The 21,877-nt window shown below is 38.8% G+C and overlaps 1 protein-coding gene across 4 annotated transcripts in view; it reads right to left on the bottom strand.

Moving 5' to 3' along the window:
• The window catches only part of il1rapl2 (interleukin 1 receptor accessory protein-like 2), a 512,569-nt gene that overhangs the window by 10,006 nt on the left and 480,686 nt on the right, over positions 1-21,877 (bottom strand). For 3 of the 4 annotated variants that reach the window (XM_055016810.1, XM_055016809.1, XM_055016812.1), the window contains 3 exons: positions 14,759-14,899; positions 13,158-13,218; positions 10,367-10,479 (listed from right to left, as the gene is read on the bottom strand). In XM_055016810.1, coding sequence (XP_054872785.1) covers positions 10,367-10,479; positions 13,158-13,218; positions 14,759-14,899 — 315 coding nt within the window. The remainder of the gene's footprint in view (positions 1-10,366; positions 10,480-13,157; positions 13,219-14,758; positions 14,900-21,877) is intronic. The other variant, XM_055016811.1, reaches the window with a different exon arrangement.

Genomic DNA, 21,877 nt, shown 5'->3' with positions numbered 1-21,877 from the left:
TGGTTAGCTGCTTCTTCCTGCTTCTATTCTAAATGGTAAGCTAGGCTAACCACCTCCTGACTATGGCTTTCATAGGGGCTCACATGCAGAGACTGGTATCAATCCCATCATCAAATAATGTCTTTTCAAAACCAATCCTCTAATACTTCTGCATTCGATTCTCAAAAATGCCAGCAAAGTATTCCTTATGGCTGAATAACCTGAAAAGCTACGACAGCTTCTAAAAGAAGAGGCAGTTTACCAGTACAACATCTGAGGTTAATCTCCTAATATAGTACCTGCCTTCCTCATTCTGGCAGCATCCCTCAAGTCATTTTGCCCATGAATGTCTGTAGTGACTGACAGGAGTGTACGGCGGAGTGACAGAAATGCTTGTGTAAGATTTTTGGCTCTGATGCAGCACAGTGAAGTCAGCTCTTAAACAGGGATCAGAGCTGTGCTGAAACGACACCATCAGCTCTTACGTAGAACTTAGGGAGGAAAATGTAAACTTGACGAGGAGGTGATAAGATGTGAAAAGTGAGTAAATCTGAGGCAGAATTACTGTATGTATCATTAATATGACCTTCATGCCAAACAGAGAGACAACAATCTCTCCAAAATGATCCACTGATAGTAATTTGCTTGCCATATTCTCAGTTTATTTCAGCAACACTGAAATTGCTCATTATTTCTGCAATTTGTAGTTACTGAAAATGTCTGAAAACTGTGAACAACATATTCGCCTCCTCCGTGCGTCTCTCTGCTTCCCCGTCTCTTCACTTGCTAACTAAATTAATGACAGAGTCTCTCCAACAACACATTGCAATTTCACGCTCAATTTGAGAGGCACAAATAGTACAGAACATCCGCAAATTCACTCTCTTTCATTCTCTTCTCCAGTTTCCATCATTCTTTTTTATCTTTCTCCTCTCTTCACACCTCCCGTTTGCCGCCCTCTTGCCCTTCGCTTCCTCTTCCCGCTCCCCATTTGTGAGGATTATGTAAATCAATTAATAAAATAACACAAACCAATGACCCCATCCCCACCTCTTTCTCTCGCCGTTATTTATTTCCTGCTCTCTTGTTCATTTCCGATGGCTAAGTGGAGTGGATAATTGAATGGTGTATTTTAGGTCACGTCACCGTGCTGCTCTGTCGCTGGCTTTGGTAAGCAGTGAAAAGGCAGCTCTGTTTCTTTTATTCGGTGCGTTTTCCACACTGTGGAACCTGTGGACCAAACGCAACTCAGACAAAGTTACGTGCGTCACTGTACACAGTGGACATTTGTTTTTAGGATGTATTCAGGGCAAAGAGAAGAAACCTCACTTTGGGAGAAATGTGACTTTTTCATCTGTTGTATTGCTAAGAGGCGTAATTCTAGCTAAGGGCAGACTGTGTAGAGCATGGCTATTCATTTTGAACCATATTTAAATAAAATGATTCATGTATTTTAGGAGAAAATGTTAAATAATACAGAGAAAGCATTTGTTTGGTCCTTTCTGGCCACATTATAAAGTTATTTCAGTCACTATGCTAATTTTTTCTGTCTTTTTTTTTTTTTTTAAGGTTTTTAGGACAAGGAGAAGTGTGAGTTTGGTAAGAAAATAATGGCTCAATATTTTATTTTGTGCATTAGTCTGAGACTTCACCTGAATTGACCAATGAACTTAGAGACTACTGAATCAGTTTTACTGTGTTTTTAAAAAGTGGACTGATATATCACCTGGTGTTTTACATTCAGGCCCCTGAAGAACATAGTCACCATACCTAAATCATAGTAGAGTAGCAAAATAAGCACAGATTGATCTGTAACTGGCGCCATAGCAACAGTATATAAATAGTGGATTTGTAATATCTGGAAAGATTAAACATGTCCCGGTAGTGTCTGACTTTAACTGCTCTGTCCACAGTTTGATTTCCTACCAGATTGACTCTCTCTTTCTTTAGAAATAATTTAAAAATCATTATCCACCACATCTTGGGTGCTGACTAGAGCAGCAACCAAGATGAAATACAAGAAAACAAATTGAAATAATCATTTTGCAATTATTTTGACAGATAATGCAATTGGGAATCAGTTGCAATTTTAGTGTTCAGGGTCATTTTTGCTTTTTTTTTTTCAAATGAAAGAACAATTATGTGATTTCTGTTCAGTTTGTGCTGAAACAAATATGTTCCCTTACATCTGAAGAATTGCCTTGTAGGCTGGAGCGTCTCCCTAGCACCACAGTGCTTCATTCACAGTGGTATGTTGTGACACATTTTACAGTTACCCAACAAAAACTGCAGCTAATGTGGTTTGTAAGTTGACTTGGCCATATTGTGATTTCAGTTACGTCTCAGTTAGGCATCCGGTCCTTCTGCTGACCATCAGATTTTAAGAGAACATCAATGACGAGTAGGCTGATTTGCTTCATTAGGGAACTTCTGTGTTTGATAAAATGTCCATATTTGTTCCACATCAAATCAGTATTTGGGTCATTCCAGAATTGGAGGACATTTTATGTCCCACCCATCAAATTTCAAAAAATCCATGTACAAAATACTAAAACGTGCAGTTGTTTTGAGACCAAATCTAAAACAAAACAAAACAAAAAACCTAGGAGAAAAGAATGTTTGAAAATATTTTTAAAAATACCAAATAAATCTGAAGTTCCCCCTAAAATGCCATTTTTATTTTGTCCCACCCCCCTGGTGACCAAATTGAATTTCAAATAAAACAATTAAAATAAAATTAATTTAAATGTCCTTTTCCCCCCATTGATTTCTCTTGTAATTGTGGGAACATTTTTTAATCAACATAATATTTTAAATAATAATTACTTTGCATGGAACAAGTGTCCCACAACAACCCTGTTAGTGTAACCTTTTTTTAGCTGGTAGAAGAAGAAGAAAACAGTGAATCACATGATACACTGGAATTAACATCATCAAGCAGTTTTCCTACAGAATGGGTAGAGCAAAGCTATGTCCTCTCTTCTGTTTTTCATATTTTCATAACATTGTCAGCCTTGACTGAATGTGTCACTCTACCTTATGCAAGCCTGTTAGGCATATTATTATGATAAGACAAATTCTTTTTACTTTTTTCTTTTTTGTTTTCCATCAGTCAGTTTCTCATCGTCAGCAGTAACAGCTAGATAAATATCTAGCTTCTACTCCTGAGAAAAAGCTAACATTAGCATGGATTAGCAACCCTGTTACTGTGATTAGAACAGGGTTAGCAAACAACTAATAAAAAATTGAATAAAAATTGTACCATTGATGTGTAAGCTGAGCCAATCAAGCCTTTGATAGTTTATTACCTATTATTGATAAACATGTAGAAAGAGGTATGTATGTATGTACAATGTATGTAAAAGAGGTTTACTTTTCAAAAATTTTGAAGCCCAAATGTCCTCCAGTTCTGGAATAACCCATAAGTATGGCGATACTACAAGTTTATTTGGCAGTTCTAGGGTGTAATGTGTGGAGTTGTTGGCATCTGAGGCGTTGTCAACATGTATGCAAGTGTTTTTCTATGAGTTTTGCATTTTTTTGGTCAAAGTCTTTTTTAGATCACTAAAAAGACTTTCAGACACTCAGTTTGCATGGGATAAATGATGCAAATGTCCACGTCTGTTTCTTGTTCAGTCGCTCCCTATCCTCCCTTGATTCGTCAGTCATGTAGCTCCATGATTAAGCAACCAACTCTCTACTTCCTGTTTCCTCTGAATGTGAAGTGGACGCAAATAGTCATATGATATGGGTTTCCAAACAGGTTAGTATAGACAGAGATAATTTCTGAAATTACTGTGAAGAGAGATTGTTTTCATTTCAAAATGATAAAGCTTTGGTGTGGATGCATCCTGAATAGTAACCAGTATTTGCATGTATAGTATCTCTTGAAGTAGCTGTAGACGCATGTTGTTGTGAGAAACATGTTAGCAGACACTACATTTCCACATCCAGCAGACATGGAGCGACATTAGCATTCACCTGCAGCCATCAGTCATCACCTGGTGTATCTAAGTCCAATATTTACTCTCCTCTAAACTCAGTTTGGTTTTCACTGACTATTGGATGAAATATCTTAGAGTGGAGCAGAACTGCAGAGTCAGGTACTGACTGTTCCTGTGAAGGACTCCTTTCACATACAAGTAGTCATATAATCCATTGTTGGTTTAAAATGACTGATTATTGTAGCTTTATCTGGCTCCCCTATTGTACAAAACACCAGGGAAGGTGCAAGTGTGCATACTGCACATGCTGATGTATAAACACATTTAATGCATGTGCAAGAATGTGGATGTGTGTTTGGAGCATTTTAATTGTGAGTATTGTGCTCAAGGCACAAACAGCTGTATGAAACAGATGAATTTCACTACTTTCCCATCCACATGCTTCATTCATCATCCCAGCAGCTAGTGGTAGATGAGGGAGTGTGCATGTGTCCATCTGTATATTACCTTACAATATATCTGCCGTTTCCCGTCAAACAATTCTCAATGCTTGTAGTCACTGTCCTGCATACTCACTTTATTTTGTATAGTGCTAAGTATATCTTATGAGAGTGTGTGTGTTTGATTGTAAGTCACAGATATGCATCCTTTACCAAATTTATTGTAAGGAAACCATTGCAAAACCACATTTAAATAGCTGTAGAGAGCAAACAATCCATCTTTTCTAAATAGTGGCCCGTTGCCTTCACTGTTTTCAATATATGTGGTGAATTCACAAAACAGCTTTTGCATGCTTCTCTTCTGTCATCTTGCCAAGTGAAAGTTCACAAAGTGAGCTTTATGAGTGCCGTCAGCCACTGTTGAATACTGCTTGAAGTGAAAGATGGATGAAAAACTTTTAGCCTGCTCGCGTTTCTGAATTTTCAGAACTGCACAAGAACAAACTGGCTCCATATTGAGGACAGACAATAAGACCAAGAATATCTGCATGCAGATTCTGAAAAGAAACCGGCCCTGTAGCTAAGGTAAGATTTGGAGTGGAACACACTGTGCAGGAAAACATAAAACATACAGTCCAAGACCCTTGATTTGCTGTTTTAATGTGAATATTTTTAATTATAGCTACTGCTCTCATGAAGATGCATTTGAAGCTAATGATGGTTCATGTTTTTCAACTCATCACTGCAGTTTGCTGTGTTGCCATGGTAGTCATTATTATTTTTCTCCTCCATTCAACTAATACTAATGTAAGGGTGCTTCTCAAGCAGTGTTTAAGCTTAAAATAGAGGTAATATGACCATACACTGTACATAAAAGAGGAACTTATCTGCTGTGATGTCACCCATTGGTTGGTGGACTGCTTTCTTGAAGTCTTGAGTTTAGAATTCAACACCTTGGTCTTTTCAAATTGAACAAGAGTGTTGGATTTGACTCAGAACTTGATGACAGTAAATAGCCTAAAAATACCTAAAAAATATACTGTTTCATTGTCTTTTTTCCTCTGTATGAGACTGTAATTTACTAAACTAACACCATGATGTACTGAAGGAGACATGAAACTCGCAATTGAGACCATAAACTCATTTACTTAGGTAACAAATCAAGTGAGAAGTAGGGTCACTTTTCTCATAGACTTCTATACAATTGGACTTGTTTTTGCAACCAGAGGAGTCACCCTCTGCTGGTCATAAGAAATAATGCATGTTTCCACCACTTAAGCATTGTCTTTACTCTTCAGACCTGAAGGCTACATCCATCATTTATATAAAACATGTGCTTAAGACAAGAGTGCAATTGAACTGCATTTAAGATTTTAGAGGATGTGAACACTGAGATAACCAGATTTTGACGAAAATTAATTAAAAATGCCTGCTTTAATTGTCAGTTGTTTTAACCTTCAAAAGATTTCCTGTTCATTTGCTGCCTTTAATCACCTTAGTATTACATGAACTTGATAAATGGAGATCTTACCAAGGTGGCCCTCAGGTCTAACTTAGTAGGACAGAAGGAGTGTGTTTTAATAATAGACACTAAGTGAGCGCTGGAGCTGTTTTAGGGGACATTGAGGGAGGCAAGAGGAGAAAGAAAGGAGTTCTGAATCAGCTGCGGGAGGGAAAGAGTCATTGGAGGTGAGAAAACGAGTGAGGAGGAGATGTGTTTTAAATAGAGGGTTTTAGAATTGGCTGTAAGACCAGATGGATATTTAGAATTTTTCACCCCCATACATCTCTCTGAACTCATTTCAATAGTTTCTACATCCAAACCATCAACATGTCTTTTAGATCCTATCCCAACTAGACTGTTCAAGGAGGCTTTACCTTTAATTAATTCCTCAATGTTAGATCTGATTAATCTCTCTCTAGTAACAGGTTATGTACCACAGGCTTTTAAGGTTGCTGTAATCAAACCTTTACTTAAAAAGCCCACTCTAGATCCAGATGTTTTAGCCAACTATAGACCAATTTCCAACCTCCCATTTCTCTCTAAAATTCTGGAAAGAACAGTTGCAAATCAATTATATGAACATTTACAAAGGAATAGCCTGTTTGAAGAGTTTCAGTCAGGCTTCAGAGTGCATCATAGCACAGAAACAGCTCTGGTGAAAGTTACTAATGACCTTCTCATAGCGTCAGATAATGGACTGGTCTCTATACTTATTTTATTGGACCTTAGTGCAGCATTCGATACAATCGACCACAAACTTTTATTACAGCGACTAGAACATTCTATTGGCATTAAAGGGACAGCACTGGACTGGTTTAAATCCTACTTATCAGACAGGTTCCAGTTTGTGCATGTCAACAATGACTCTTCTGAGCATACTAGGGTTAATCACGGAGTTCCTCAGGGTTCCGTCTTAGGACCAATACTGTTCACATTATACATGCTTCCCTTAGGCAACATTATTAGGAAGCACTGTATTAATTTCCATTGTTATGCTGACGACACTCAATTGTATTTATCTATGAAGCCAAATGAAACTAATCAGCTAGCTAGACTGCAAGATTGTCTTAAGGACATAAAGACCTGGATGACCTATAATTTCTTACTACTAAATTCAGACAAGACTGAAGTCATTGTATTTGGCCCCAAACATCTTAGAGAATTGCTTTCAAAGCATATAGTTACTCTGGATGGCATTACATTGGCCTCCAGTACTACTGTGAGGAACCTCGGTGTTATCTTTGACCAGGACATGTCCTTTAACTCACACATAAAACAAATCTGTAGGACTTCCTTTTTCCACCTGAGAAATATTGTGAAAATCAGGAACATCCTGTCTCAGAGTGATGCAGAAAAACTAGTCCATGCATTTGTTACTTCTAGGCTTGACTACTGTAATTCCTTATTATCAGGTTGTCCCAATAGCTCTCTGAAACATCTACAGCTGATCCAAAACGCTGCAGCCAGAGTACTGACGGGAGTTAGCAAGAGAGATCATATTTCTCCTATATTGGTTTCTCTTCATTGGCTCCCTGTTAAATCTAGAATAGAATTCAAAATCCTTCTTCTGACATATAAAGCTCTTAACAACCAATCTCCATCATATCTTAAAGATCTGATAGTACCATATTACCCTAGCAGAACTCTTCGCTCTCAGACTGCAGGCTTACTTGTTGTTCCTAGAATCTCTAAAAGTAGAATGGGAGGCAGAGCCTTCAGTTATCAGGCGCCTCTCCTGTGGAACCAGCTCCCAGTTTGGGTTCGGGAGGCGGACACCCTCTCTACTTTTAAGACCAGGCTTAAAACCTTCCTTTTCGACAAAGCTTATAGTTAGGGCTGACTGGGTGACCCTGACGGGGTGAGCTGGTGTTTTCATTTGCACAACTGACTTCCCCTCTTGACGTCCCTTTAGTTTGCCCCTAGTTATGCTGCTATAGGCCTAGGCTGCTGGGGAACCTCTCTGGATGCACTGAGCCCTTCTCTAACTACCTATGTATTTACTATATATACCATTATTGCATTACATTCACTCTGTTTCTTTCTGTGTCCTTTCTCCGAGTGTCCCTGGTCCCAGAGCTGGATGCTGGATGCTTCAGATGTGTGGCTGTGTTTTATGGTCCTTGTGTCCCACCCCCCCACCTCTCTATCTCTACCCCTCTATCTGTATCCCTCTATCTCTACCTCTACCCCTCTATCTCTACCTCTCTACTTCTTCTGTCCCTCTCAACCCGCCCGGCCAGCAGGCAGATGGTTCCCCCCACATTAGAGCCGGGTTCTGCTCGAGGTTTTTTTCCCTGTTAAAAGGGTGTTTTCCTTGCCACTGTCGCCTTTTGGCTTGCTCTGGGGGTCAGGCATGTGGGTTCTGTAAAGCGTCTCGAGACAATTTGACTGTAATTGGCGCTATATAAATAAAATTGAATTGAATTGAATTGAATTTTAGCAAGTCACTGCATTTGACAGAGATCTCTGATGCTTTGTGCTGGTAGACATCAGAGTGATGGAAACACTGAAAACACAGACGAGAAGGACACATCCAGAGATCACATTCATCATCTGGTGAATTTCTTCAGGAACATGTTACATTTTTCCTCTCATGACTCCTTCTGTAATTTCATCCATCATACCAAAAAAATCCTGTATTCAGATTTCACTGCTTTTCTTTGATGCTAAAAGGAAAACATAAATATTGAGGGGGTTACGAGTTCAATTCCAACAAGGATCAACCATGCTAAAAGTGTGTGTCAAACGTGTTTGGATGTAAGCTCTTGGATAAAAGATACAGTACTTTTTTCATGGTGTATTACTAGCAGAGCTACGTGAAAGTACTACACATTGCTTCATCTCTGCTTGTCATGGTCGGACTGGTGCAATTCAGCTTCTTTGTGTTTGAGATGGATTACTGTAGGTCAAAGCTGAGTCAAAGCAGCACGTACTGTACAGAGGAAGAATAACAATGTTCTGAGGCCTGCCTGGTTGGGTTTCTGACATGAGTGAAAGGTCTAAATTTATGCCACATTGGTTTCACTTCTGAGACCGAAGGCTACATGAATATGACACAACTAATCAGACAAGTTTTGCTAACTGGTGTCACAAACATTTATTAATTCACTCTGAGTAACTTGGCAGACTTTGAAGCTGATGTTTTTGCAATATTATCTCCTTTGTGTTGCTAAAACAGTTCTGACCTGCTAAGACATGAACTCCACAGTCCTTTGAAGGTGTCCTGAGGTATCAGGCAGCAGATCCTCTAAATCCTGGAAGTTTTGAGATGGAACCTCTCTGGATTGGATTTAAATGCTCAGTTGAACTAAAAACTGCTGAATTTGGAGGTGAAGTCAGCACCTTTTACTTCAAACCATTCCTGAACAGCGTTTTCTGCGTGGCAGTGAGTGCTATCCTGCTGAAAGAGGCCACAGTCATGAAGGAATACAAAGGTCATGAAAGGGTATAAGGAGTCTGCAGGAATATTTAGGCAGGAGGTTTGTGTCAAAGCAACATCCACAAGAATGCAGGACTCAAGATTTCGCAGCAGAACATTGTCCAGAACATCACACTCCCTCCATCGACTTGCTTTCTTCCTATAGTGCATCCTGATGCCAACTCTTTCCAGGTAATTGTCCACATCATGTAAGAATAATGTAATCCACCAGACCCATACGCCTTCTTCCATTGCTCCATGTTCCAGTTCTGACAGTCATGTACTCATTGTAGGTGCTTGTGGTGGTAGTTATGACCCATTGTGTGTCACTCTTAATGTGCATCAGTAAGCCTTGGTCGTCCATGACACTGTCTCCAGTTGTCCTTCCTTGGCTATCTTTTGGTAGGTACTAACTAGCATCGCAAACATTTATTATCTCGGATTGGATAACTTGGCAGACTTCGAAGCTGATGTTTTTGCAGCCCCATTACTCTCCACTGATCTGTTCCCCTGCCTGCAAAGAGGTGACTCATTCCTGTATTGTTTCCCTCACTGTAGTTTCCTTGGTTGCTGCAGCTGTAATTGCCACTGAAGAAGTTGAACATTCACAAACTCTGATGGCAAAGAGCTGTGGTCGTCCACAAGAGCAGCAGCTGCCGTCACTCCACAGTGTTTACATTGAAAACAACGCAGAGTGCAAATGCTCACAGTCTGAAAGCACCCTAAATTATTAACATAAGTAAAATGAAGGGGGGCAGATAGATGCACAGATAGATGGTGTGTGTGTTGACATCTGTACGGCTGCCAGAGTTTCCCACTTTCAGTATGTATCAGTAATACAATTGTGCCAGGGTGCATCTGTGTGTGTGACAGGTGAGAGCGCTGACAGATAGAGCAATAACAGTCATATTTTCCCCTCCAGTTGGACAGACTGACACACCACCTCAGAAATGATGATACACGGTATGTGTGTGTGTGTTGTGTGTGTGTGTGTGTGTGTGTGTGTGTGTGTGTGTGTGTGTGTGTGTGTGTGTGTGTGTGTGTGTGTGTGTGTGTGTGTGTGTGTATTGATACTACTTACTGCTGCTGGGTATTAAATCTCTGTCTGGTATAAACAGCTTGTATCCATAGTGTTTCTCCAAAACATCCGGCAAGATCTCCAAAGCAAACGTTTCCTCATCGCTGCTGGTCCTGCTGGGAGAAAGACAAACAAATATAGCTTCAAATGGAAAATGTGATAGAGAAACTGTTAAATCATCTCCCGTTGGTGGCTGCAAATGAGTTTATTGGGTTAATTACAGCCTGTTGGGGTGATGCTTTTTCCTAATGTGATCATGTTTTACTTGAAATTATCCTACAAAAACGCACCAATAAGCCACAACATTAAAACCACCTAATATCGTGTAGTTCTCCTTTACCCTGCAAAAAGTGGCTCTGACCTGATAAGACATGAACCTACCTACCAACTACAGACTGTTAAGGGGGTCTTGTGGTATCAATATATCCATCCATCCATTATCTATACACCACTTAATCCTCATTAGGGTCATGGAGAGGCTGGAGTCTATCCCAGCTGACTTAGGGTGAAGGCAGGGGACACACTAGACAGGTCACCAGTCTGTCACAGGGCTACATATACAGACAAACAATCACACTCACATTCACACCTACAGACAATTTAGAGTTACCAATTAACCTGAGCATGTTTTTAGACTGTTGGAGGAAGCCGAGTTCCTGGAGAAACCCCACACAAGCACAGGCAGAACATGTAAATTCCATGGAGAAAGATCCCAGGAAGGCGGGGACGCAAACCAGGGATCTTCTAACTGCAAGGCAACAGTGCTAACCACCAAACCACTGTGCAGCCCAGTATCAACACAATGAAATTCCATTCCATTTTATTTATATAAGGTCCAATTCACAACATGTCATCTCATAGCACTTCACATGGCAAGGTGTACAACTTAGAGATTTTAAAAAGGAAAAGGCAACAGATCCTAAGAATCTCTGGATTCCCTTTGAGCAAGTATTTGGTTTCCACTTACCAAGATGTCAGCAGCAGTGCCTTCAAGTCCTGGAAGTTGTGGATCCAACTTGTTTTTCCAGCAAATCGCATAGATCTCAATCAGACTGAGAACTATGGAATTTGGAAGCCAAGTCAACACCTTGAGCTCTTGTCATGTTTTTCAAACCATACCTGAACAATGTTTGCAGTGCGGCAGGAAGCATCAGCCTACTGAAAGAGGCCTCTGTCATCAAGGGACACTACTGTCATGCAAGGTCTACAGGAATATTTAGGTTGGAGGTTTGTGTCAAAGTAACATCCCAATGAAGGTAGGACTCAAGATTTCCCAGCAGAACATTGTCCAGAGCATTACACTGCCTCTGCCAACTTTCCTTCTTCCAATAGTGCATTGTGCTGCTATGCCTTCCCAGGTAAACATGCACCTGGCCATATATTCCATATCATATAAAAAGAGTGGAATTTATCAACCCGGTCCACCTTCTTCCATTGCTCTATGGTACAGTTTTGACATTCATGTATCCATTGCAGGTGCTTCTGGCAGTGGACAGGAATCCAGTATGTGGGCACTCTGACCAGTCTGCAGCTAAAAAGACTCATATACAGCCAGCTGTGGTGCACTATCTGAGGCAGAATTAGGGTTTTCAGCAGTTTGTGTTACAGTAGTTCTTCTGTGGGATCACCAGCCTTCACTCTCCATGTGCATCAATAAGCCTTGGTTGCCCACGACCCTGTACTGGGTTGTCTTTCTTGGACTGCTTTGGCTAAGTTTCAATGACTGCCTACCAGTGACACCCCACAAGTCCTGCTTTTTTTGGAGATGTTCTGACTCAGTCGTCCAACCATCACAATCTGGCTCTTGTTAAAGTTCCTTAGACCTATGCGTTTTTTTATTTTCCCTGCTCCCAACACATCGGCTTTAAAAACTAACAATTACTGCTGCCTAATACATCTGAACCCTTGATGTGAGATAAACAGTAACACTGGTTTTAATGTTGTGGCTGATCAGTGTTGAGTTTTACTCTGAAGAACTGCAATAGGAAATTAGTTATATAGTGCTCTTAGCTTACCTTAATTTGGTTTTAAATGAAATTCTTGTAAATATATTTTTTCTTCTGTTTTCAAGAGTGACATGAAAAGAACAATACCAGTTTTGTGTGGAAATGGAACCAGCTTGTGGTTCAAAAGTACACCTGTCAGTGCCTCTAAAGCTTACTAATTAAGACATTGGGACTGTTTTTGCAATCTGTGCATGAATAAGATGATATCTGATTTTGATATTTGGAACACGACTTGAGATGTGTGCTGACACAATGTTATCAAACCTGGCAACCTCGCTGTGGCGACACAGCTCTAGTTTTTTTTTCTTGACATGGTTAAACAAAGAGGACACAACAAATTGATTATTTTAACGTCGCTGGTGGGAATATTTTGCTTTCTCTATGATAAGCCAACCATGTCGCATCTTCAGCTCCATACTCCACACCCAGGCATCAGATTGGTATTTTTTTTTTTTACTGTATTTCCTAAACTGTCAAACAATGAAGCAATAAAAATCTATATTTCTACAATATTAAATATTTGATGTTGAAAGTAAATCCTTTCCTGTCAGTGTGTTCAAGAAGCAGTATTGATGAAAAAAAATACATATTGTTTTTTTATGTATTCAGCAATGTGCAAAAGCTGTTGTTTTGATCCATTCTGATCAATCTACAGTATGACAATGATCCCAAACTTAGTGATAGAAAAGTGTCTTCTTCTATTTGCTACAATCTGAATGAAGTTACTTGATAGTTTTTGAGGCTAAAACCTTTGCACAACACCGTATATATACGCTGATGAATCTGACCTGCCCAAAGAGTCCAGGTCCACTTTAGTGTAGGACAGATATGCATCGTACTCCTTATTATCTGTGGAGAGAGACAGACAGAACACAGGCACAGTGAGCATCAGAAGGCACAGATCTGATAGAAAATGACTCCGAATCAGGGAGTGTGATGCAAAGGAGCTCCACAGACTCCACTCCTACATGACTTCACTCGCTGCCTCTCAGTTTCAGAAATAACTTGGAGATTGTGCTGATCACTAGAGCAGTTACATCTCTGACCTTCTACAACTTATGTGTCTCCTCAGAGCTCCATCAAATAACTTGTCCGGGCCCCTCTGGTCATCCAATGTGCAGTATTGTTCAGCTCATGTAGTGATTCTGCTGCAGCACTTCATACAGTGTGAATGTTTGCAGTCTCTCTGTACGTAATGCACCAACATATTTCCCAGATGAGGACACTTTCTAATCATTTCTACATTTACACTTGATGAGACCAAAGGAAAACAGCGATTCAACTTTAGGGCCTGAGAGTACACATCTTAGGAAACCAGGCTGCCTGAGGACCCTAATTTGAAATCAACACTTCCAATCAATATTACAGACTTACATGTTTGTAGTTTTCTGTCTCAGTTTTTCTAAACATTTAATGACGCATCAGCTTTACTTCTGAGAAGTGCCGCACAGAGAAACTCATTATTCCGTCAATGGACAAAAGAAGAAATGCTTTTCTTTTAAATTAATTGGTTTCCTTGACTTTATTGTAGACTGTTGTGCATCTTTTGTGTTGTTGTTTTTGTCACCAGCATTCTCCTGCCATAACCAACTGATACATTTTCACCCATTATTTTACCTCATGAGTCTGTGCGCAATAACAACGCAACATATAAGAGAAGTCTGACCTTTCTGTTTGGTTTTGATGATCCAAGATGATGTCAATTTGCATACACTACCGTTCAAAAGTTTGGGGTCACTTCGAAATGTCCTCATTTTTGAAAGAAAAGCATTTTTTTTCAATGAAGATAACATTAAATGAATCAGAAATGCAGTCTAATCATCGTTAATGTGGTAAATGACTATACCAGCTGGAAATGGCTGATTTTTAACCCTTTGATGCACAACGTGGGTCAAGAGATACCCATTTTCAATGCAAAATGAGTATCTCTTGACCCATGTTGTGAAATAAATGGTTAACGGAATATCTCCATAGGGGTACAGAGGAACATTTCCAGCAACCATCACCCCTGTGTTCTAATGCTACATTGTGTTAGCTAATTGTGTTGAAAGGCTAATTTATGATTAGAAAACCCTTGTGCAGTTATGTTAGCACATGAATGAAAGTGTGAGTTTTCACAGAAAACATGAAATTGCCTGATGACCCCAAACTTTTGAACGGTAGTGTACATGTTTCTGTTGGTTTTATAACCCTACTTTTAAAGCACCGGTTGCTACTGGAATTGCACTTCATGCCCAACAACCCTGAGTGTAGCTACATGCTGACAACATGGATGTTTTGCTGAGCTGTTGTCCTCCATGTTTGTAGTTCTTTGCTCTTTCTGTTACAAAATCGATGATGCTTGTCTGAACCTTGCTTCAGTGTGAAATGAGCCCTCAGAACATCTCACCATCTTCAGTTTCATCACTCCCAAAGTGCCTCCTGTAGCAGAGCATGATCTCCAGGTTGTAACACTTATAAAGTGCGGTTAGGACTCCCAGAAGCAGCAAAATGACCCCGAGACCACCAGCCAACTCCAGACGATACATATCTGTCAGAGACATACAGGAAGAGAAGGATGAGAAAAGAAACGAATGACATTTATGTCAGCTATTAAGGTAAAAACAGTTTAGCATTTTTATTCCCAGTATGTCAGATTTCAGTCTTTATTTAGTCGTAAGCTGCTTTGCTTCTTCATCTAAGTCCCTCTACAACAATCTGACTGAAAATGTGAACTTCAATTATCTTCAGATTGGCCCTTTCCTAAATTGATCATGAAGACTGAAATCACACAAACACACATAGGGACAGAACTGCTGATTTTGGCTTTTCATTTGGCAGGATTTTATTTTATTTTTTATTTTTTGATGAATCACAGCTGCATCATTAAGAGTCTACATCACACTCCTGCCAATACAACACGGAACAAAACTGCACAAAAAGACACAAACCCACAAATTAAAAAAACAACAACAGAGCCAGATGAGTCAGATATTTTAACAGGATTTCCAAAAAAAAAAAAAAAAAAACAACAAAAAAACCCAACAAAAAACCAAAAACCAACACCAGCTGGCTAATTAATTAAGCAACTAATAATTCATGCATGTTTGTTTCATTTACTTTGCAATTATCTCTGGACTCTGGGTCAGAGGTGAGCGACTGAATGAACATCTCAGTTAAACATTTAATTGAGGCTCAGTGAGGCAAACGTTGATGTCAGCGTGAAATGAAATGACGCTCTGAATTGTGAAACGCCTGCTAGAACCTCGGCAGCTTATCCGTGCTGCTGATGCAGCCCACATAGCTCCAAGTTTCACGCATTTGCACAACACAGATGTTGATAATATTGGCCTGAGGTCATTCGGGAGCTTAGCCCTTGAAATTTTTGGTATAGGTATAACTCCTTCTATGTGGGGAACAAAGCTTGCACCCAGGAGCTGCTGAAAGAATTGAGTCATTGTGTCCCCCAGTTGAGTAGCACATTTCCTCCCTTTGATTTTGTGGTTCAAAGGGTTTGTGTAGGTTTGGCCTAGATGAGAGGAAAATGATAGTTGATGGTAAATTAGTCAACAGCTATTCGGATAAATGAACAAACATTAAACCTCTTAACATGCACACCACCTTTTTTTTAAAGCTTAGAAGCATTTTGCCTGTTGGACTCTTATAGTGAAAGTAATGTGCAGCACACAGCGACTCAACAAGTATGTGCATCTATATTGACATAAAAGCTATAATAAACTCACATTCTTCATGTGTACACACTCTTACTATAAAGTTTTGAATTGTGAGGCTATTGGGAATTTGAAACAACGTGATTCAGAATGATCCCAAATACAATTTGTAGCATGGACTGTATGTAAACTTGGATCAACCCTCTGTTTTTTCACCCATAGGTTCCCTTGAAAAGCTCAGTGTGATACTCCAGCTGTTGCCATCTGTGTAAAACTCCTGTCTAATCCAAAAATGAGCAAAAATGTGGAGCATGAGTGAATGGCTCTGGCTGAGGTCGGCCATGGACTGTCCTGAAGCAAACTCACCTGTCCTTCAAAGTGGCTACACAGTAAATTATGCATTACTTTTAAGCCCTGATACATTATAAATGGGTACGTTGTATAAAAGTTCAGAATCTGCGTTGTTGTCAGGAATGTGGAAAGTAGCTATAGAGATCAAAATAGTTTTCTGAACCAGGCTGTAAATATGTTTATTTCTGTGTTAAAGCTGGACATTTTAACATGGTGGTCTATGGCTGTTGACTTACTTTTGGAGACAGTCTCAAGTGGCTATTTGAGGAACTGCAGTGTCTAACATTTATGCACTTAATCCTTGGGGGTTACTCAAGTCTACCATAATATGCAGTATGTTTGTCTTTGTTCAGTCACATGGGGCAACAATAAGTTTGCTCTCAGAGAAATGTATGCTTTTTTAGAAGTGCTTGGAAACTGGAAATTTGCAAATTATTCCACCTTTAATGAAAAACTACATACAGCCAATTTACCACATTTCAAGGAGCATCCTGTGTAATGTTCCATTTCATGGATTTAACAATCTCAGACAGGACAAGCATCGCTGTATTTTCACAGTTTGTGTTTTGTTGAGTTCTGTGGTTGAAGCTGAGATTCACTGATTTCTGTATTTTGCAAAACTTCTGATTATAAGTTGACAAAACGCACAAACGCAAATCACAAAGTGTGTTGCTTTGACAGATAAAATCTGGCATGTCCGACACACACATACATACATGATCTGAGATGGAGTGTGTGTGAATGAATGGTAGTGCTATCATAGGTGACACCAGTGTTTGGAAGATTAATGGAACATGGCGGGTGAGTGACAACATGGGAAATATGATTCATTACTGTCTCAGCCTGACACACACACTCATCTCAGGACTAGAACTTTTCCTGGAAACATGTCATTTTAAAGATTAAGTTGATCGATTTTCCAAGGAATAGCTATGACCACATGTTGTTGTAGAGCCTGAATGTATCCTGTCATCAGGAATATGCATTTAATTTCAGATTGTTTGACTTTTAATCAGCTTGAATTAGATAGTTTTAAACTAAACAGCAGCCCCTAATAATACATCACATTATATTATGAAACATAATATAAACAACAAAAACAATAAATATAATAACTCTCTGCAGTCTTTTGTCCCTTCCTTCCAAGTTGTTTTATGTGACCCTGCAGTGTTCGTGTGTCATCATAACTGTAAAGCAGCAGTCAGCAGGTTTTTGTTGCCACTTGGGAGCATGACGCCACCTACTGGTCACAACTGTCAGATGTAATCATCCAAAAGGAGGAGACTCTGATCCTGTCATCTACTGCATATCTTTATGCTGCTTTTATTAACTTCTTTTGTTATATCTATTTCAACAAACAGTGTTCTCCTCCCCTTGAACACATAAGTTACAGATAAATGTCACAGCAATCAGGTGATGCATCACAACTGAGTATATATACAGTATGAGTATGTATAGCATACATTTACACTGCCGTTCAAAAGTTTGGGGTCACCCAGGCACTTTCATGTTTGCCATGAAAACTCACTTTTATTCATGTGCTAACATAACTGCACAAGGGTTTTCTAATCATCAATGAGCCTTTCAACACCATCAGCTAACACAATCTAGCATTAGAACACAGGAGTGATGGTTGCTGGAAATGTTCCTCTGTACCTCTATGGAGATATTCCATTAAAAATCAGCTGTTTCCAGCTAGAATAGTCATTTACCACATTAACAATGTCTAGACTGTATTTCTGATTCATTTAATGTTATCTTCATTGAAAAAAACTGCTTTTCTTTCAAAAATAAGGACAATTTCTAAGTGACCCTAAACTTTTGAAAGGTAGTGTATATAAATGTGTACTATACTATTTATTACTCCGCCAAGTAACGTGGCGGAGTTATGTGACGATCAGTGTATATTTGTTCATCTGTCTGTTAGCAACATTACTCAAAACCGACCAACGGATTTGGGTGAAATTTTCAGGGAAGGTCAGAAATGACACAAGGACCAACTGATTAGATTTTGGCAGTGATGTGGCTTATAGTCTGGATCCACGGATTTGTTAAAGATTTCTGTATCATTGTGAGGTAGCGACATGGCATCACTGTAACCATGACAACAAGTGAACACTACATCAGCTGCCTGCTGACGATCAAATGATTGTGATCCTACTACAAATCCACTGCTGCAGACTTATTGGGACTTATTGGTCAGAAATGATATGACTGAGTAGCCTTGGTGGAGTGCTACACTCTCTCAGTGCTTTTCTTGTTTGTATTTTTGCTATTTATGCTGCTTATACCACTATTTATCTCTACCTCTACCTTAGATTATACGCTTTATATTAAATCAATATTGATATATACTGTTGATACAGTACCATACTGTATATACCATACTGTAAATAATGCACTTGACTGCTGCTCTTGCACTTCTGGTTAGATGCTAAACTGCATTTTGTTGTCTTAGTACTCAATGATAATAAAGTTGAATGTAATGTAATCTAATCTACAGTACACACTAGAGGTGTTGTGATGTACCAGTATTGTCTATATCTGTGATATTATGTAAAACAAAACACACATATCTTCTGTTTTTAAATAATCTAACACTATCTAATTGACACTCCAACATAAAAAACAACAAATCCCATTGCCAGAAATGAGATGAAACACAAAATCAACATGGTTAAAAATGAATTTCACTGACTGAATGACTTTTTTTTTCAATTTATCAACAGATGTCATAATAATATCGTCATCATTTCTTTTGGCTGCAATAATCGTCATGGAAATCTGATATGGTGACAACTATACATATAGACATGGAGAATAAGAGCTTTTATGCAGTTTACAGTTTAAACATTTAACTGACAAAGGCTCGAAAAGAGAAGAGGAGAGAGGAAAAACATTATATCTCTGGGTAAAGTGCAGTGATCAGACTCTCAAACACTGAAACTGATTAATTAGCAGAGCCAAAGCCAAAGTTACTTTGTTTGTTCTCTTGTCAGTTTTATGCCTTGTGACAGTTTGTAATCACAATATCCAGTCTGCAAACTGTCTGGGTGTCACAGTGGAAGAACACACTTTTATGAGTTACTGTTCAGCTGACATTTCACAAGAGTCTTATTCTGTTTAACTGAAAGTGATGATCTCAATCATTGGCTGAACTTCTAATAGTTTGAACTCCACAGTAACAAAAGTAAAATATTAAAAGGTTCTATAGTAGAATTCCAGATATAGTTAGTTTGACAAAACTCCTGCAACCAAAATGCACTCAAAGTAAAAATGCTAATAATGCAACAGACTGACCTCTGTCAGTGTTAAATTATGATATGCAAGATTAGTTAATTGTTATTCCTGGTGACTTAAAATGTATTTTATGTTACAGCTGTTCAAGTTGCTGCAGAGTCCCTAAAGTTCCAAAAGGGGATTTTTAAATTATTATTATTATTATTTTTAAATCTCTTGCACGCAACATATTAATGTGTTCCCAATTTTCTTGTAAGCACAAGATAAAAATATCGCCTTTTGGAACTTAAGGGACTCCATAAGATGGAGTTAACTACTGCTGGGTAGCTTAATCTATACCATATTTAATAAATGCATTATATTGTGACATGTTAATCTGTAATGCTGACAAATAACTGTAACTGAGTAAAAAGCACTTATGCATATGTAATTACTTTCCACCACTTCCTATACATTGTATGGGAAATAAGCATTTTACAGCATCACATACACTACTGTTGAAAAGTTTGGGGCACTTAGAAATGTCGTAATTTTTGAAAGAAAAGCAGTTTTTTAAATGAAGGAACATTAAATGAATCAGAAATACAGTCTAGACATTCTTAATGCAGTAAATGACTATTCTAGCTGAAAACGGCTGATTTTTAATGGAATATCTACATAGGGGTACAGAGGAACATTTCCAGCAACCATCACTCCTGTGTTCTAATGCTACATTGTGTTAGCTAATGGTGTTGAAAGGCTAACTGATGATTGACTGATTGATGAAAACCCTTGTGCCAATATGTTAGCACATGAATAAAGTGTGAGTTTTCATGGAAAACATGAAATTGCCTGGGTGACCCCAAACTTTTGAACGATACCGTATTTCTAATCTTGTACCTACTTGGCCACAAATGAGAAGTTTTCAATGATTTTTCCAGAAGATGTGAATATTATGTTTATGGTTCTTTGGGTCCAATTTAAAATCCCAGGATATTAAGTTATGGAAAGCAGATCTCTGACTGACAGCCCAGTCTGGTGGTACAATAGTTGGAACAACGGGCTAATTAAAAACCACTGTTAACAAAATAAGAGTTGAGAGGATTTTTGGCGTTATCTGCAGCTGCTGTCTACACTGTTTCACAGAATCTGCTCATTTTCTATGATTTGGATGCACATCTTTTTCTCTACAAACGTCTGTGTTAGATTGATTTTATACCCCCAGGATTTGATACCTATAGTCAAAATCAGTGAACCGCACATCAGTTGAAAAGTTCTGTGATAATTCTCTTTCATCTGTAGGGGAGCTTAGGGATCCTTTCAACAAATTCAATCCAGTTGACTCTTTCATAAAAGCATGAAACTTGGGCCCTGGACATGGTCAGAAATGGAGGTACCACAGAAGCAGCCATTTTACTTTCTGCCATAATAAAATTTTGTCTTTTGCATCACATTTTCTGAACCAAACATTACAATACAGAAGACAATTCAGTCCATCCTCAAACTGTTCAGTTGTGGTTGCAGGAAACAAAAATTCAAAAAAGCCTCCTTAAAGCATCGTATGGTGAACTACACGATGGGTTTTAACAAAACTAACCAGCCAGCATGTTCAATTAGTTCAACAGAGAACACTGAAAGGAAGTAAAGCTCCACTGGCCTGAATTCACACTGAAATTACATTTCAGTCACGTAGGCTAACGAGCTAGCTTACTCTAACGAGCGTCAAACATGTTATTTAAAAACAAAAACAAAAACAAACATTTATTTATATATATATATATATATATATATATATATATATATATATATGTATATCACTAGCTAGCCACTAGCTAATGCCATTTAGCGTAGCATTTTTGGCGATTTCTGATGTATCTTCAGTGTTGGAGCTGTTCAGCAGTGTGGCTTTAGTTTAAAAGTAGCTACTAAAAAAGCCAAAACATGTCGGATGATTATGAATTCAGCGATGACCCGACCATGATGAGAATGAAAGATGGAGATGGAAACATTGCCGACCCGATGTCAGCGGCTGGGGACTGAGGCCCGATGGGGGAGGGATCGAGGATCGATGCCAATAAAAACAAGGACGATGAGGGGAAGATGTTTAGAACATGTAGAATCAAACATATCTATGAAATATGTTTTTGAGCTATGTTTGGCACATTTTTTCTAAACTAAAATGGTCATATTGAATATTGTTTTTCTCTTCTTTACATGAATTATATTATCAAGGTTAAAGAGCCGAAGGATGAAGCTATTAAAACTCTATACAACATGAAGCAACAGAC

Source organism: Amphiprion ocellaris, chromosome 13 (genome assembly GCF_022539595.1).
Source record: "Amphiprion ocellaris isolate individual 3 ecotype Okinawa chromosome 13, ASM2253959v1, whole genome shotgun sequence".
Taxonomy (NCBI): Eukaryota; Metazoa; Chordata; class Actinopteri; family Pomacentridae; genus Amphiprion; species Amphiprion ocellaris.
The sequence above is the reverse complement of the archived record's forward strand: the minus strand, read 5'-3'. Positions and strand labels throughout refer to the sequence as shown.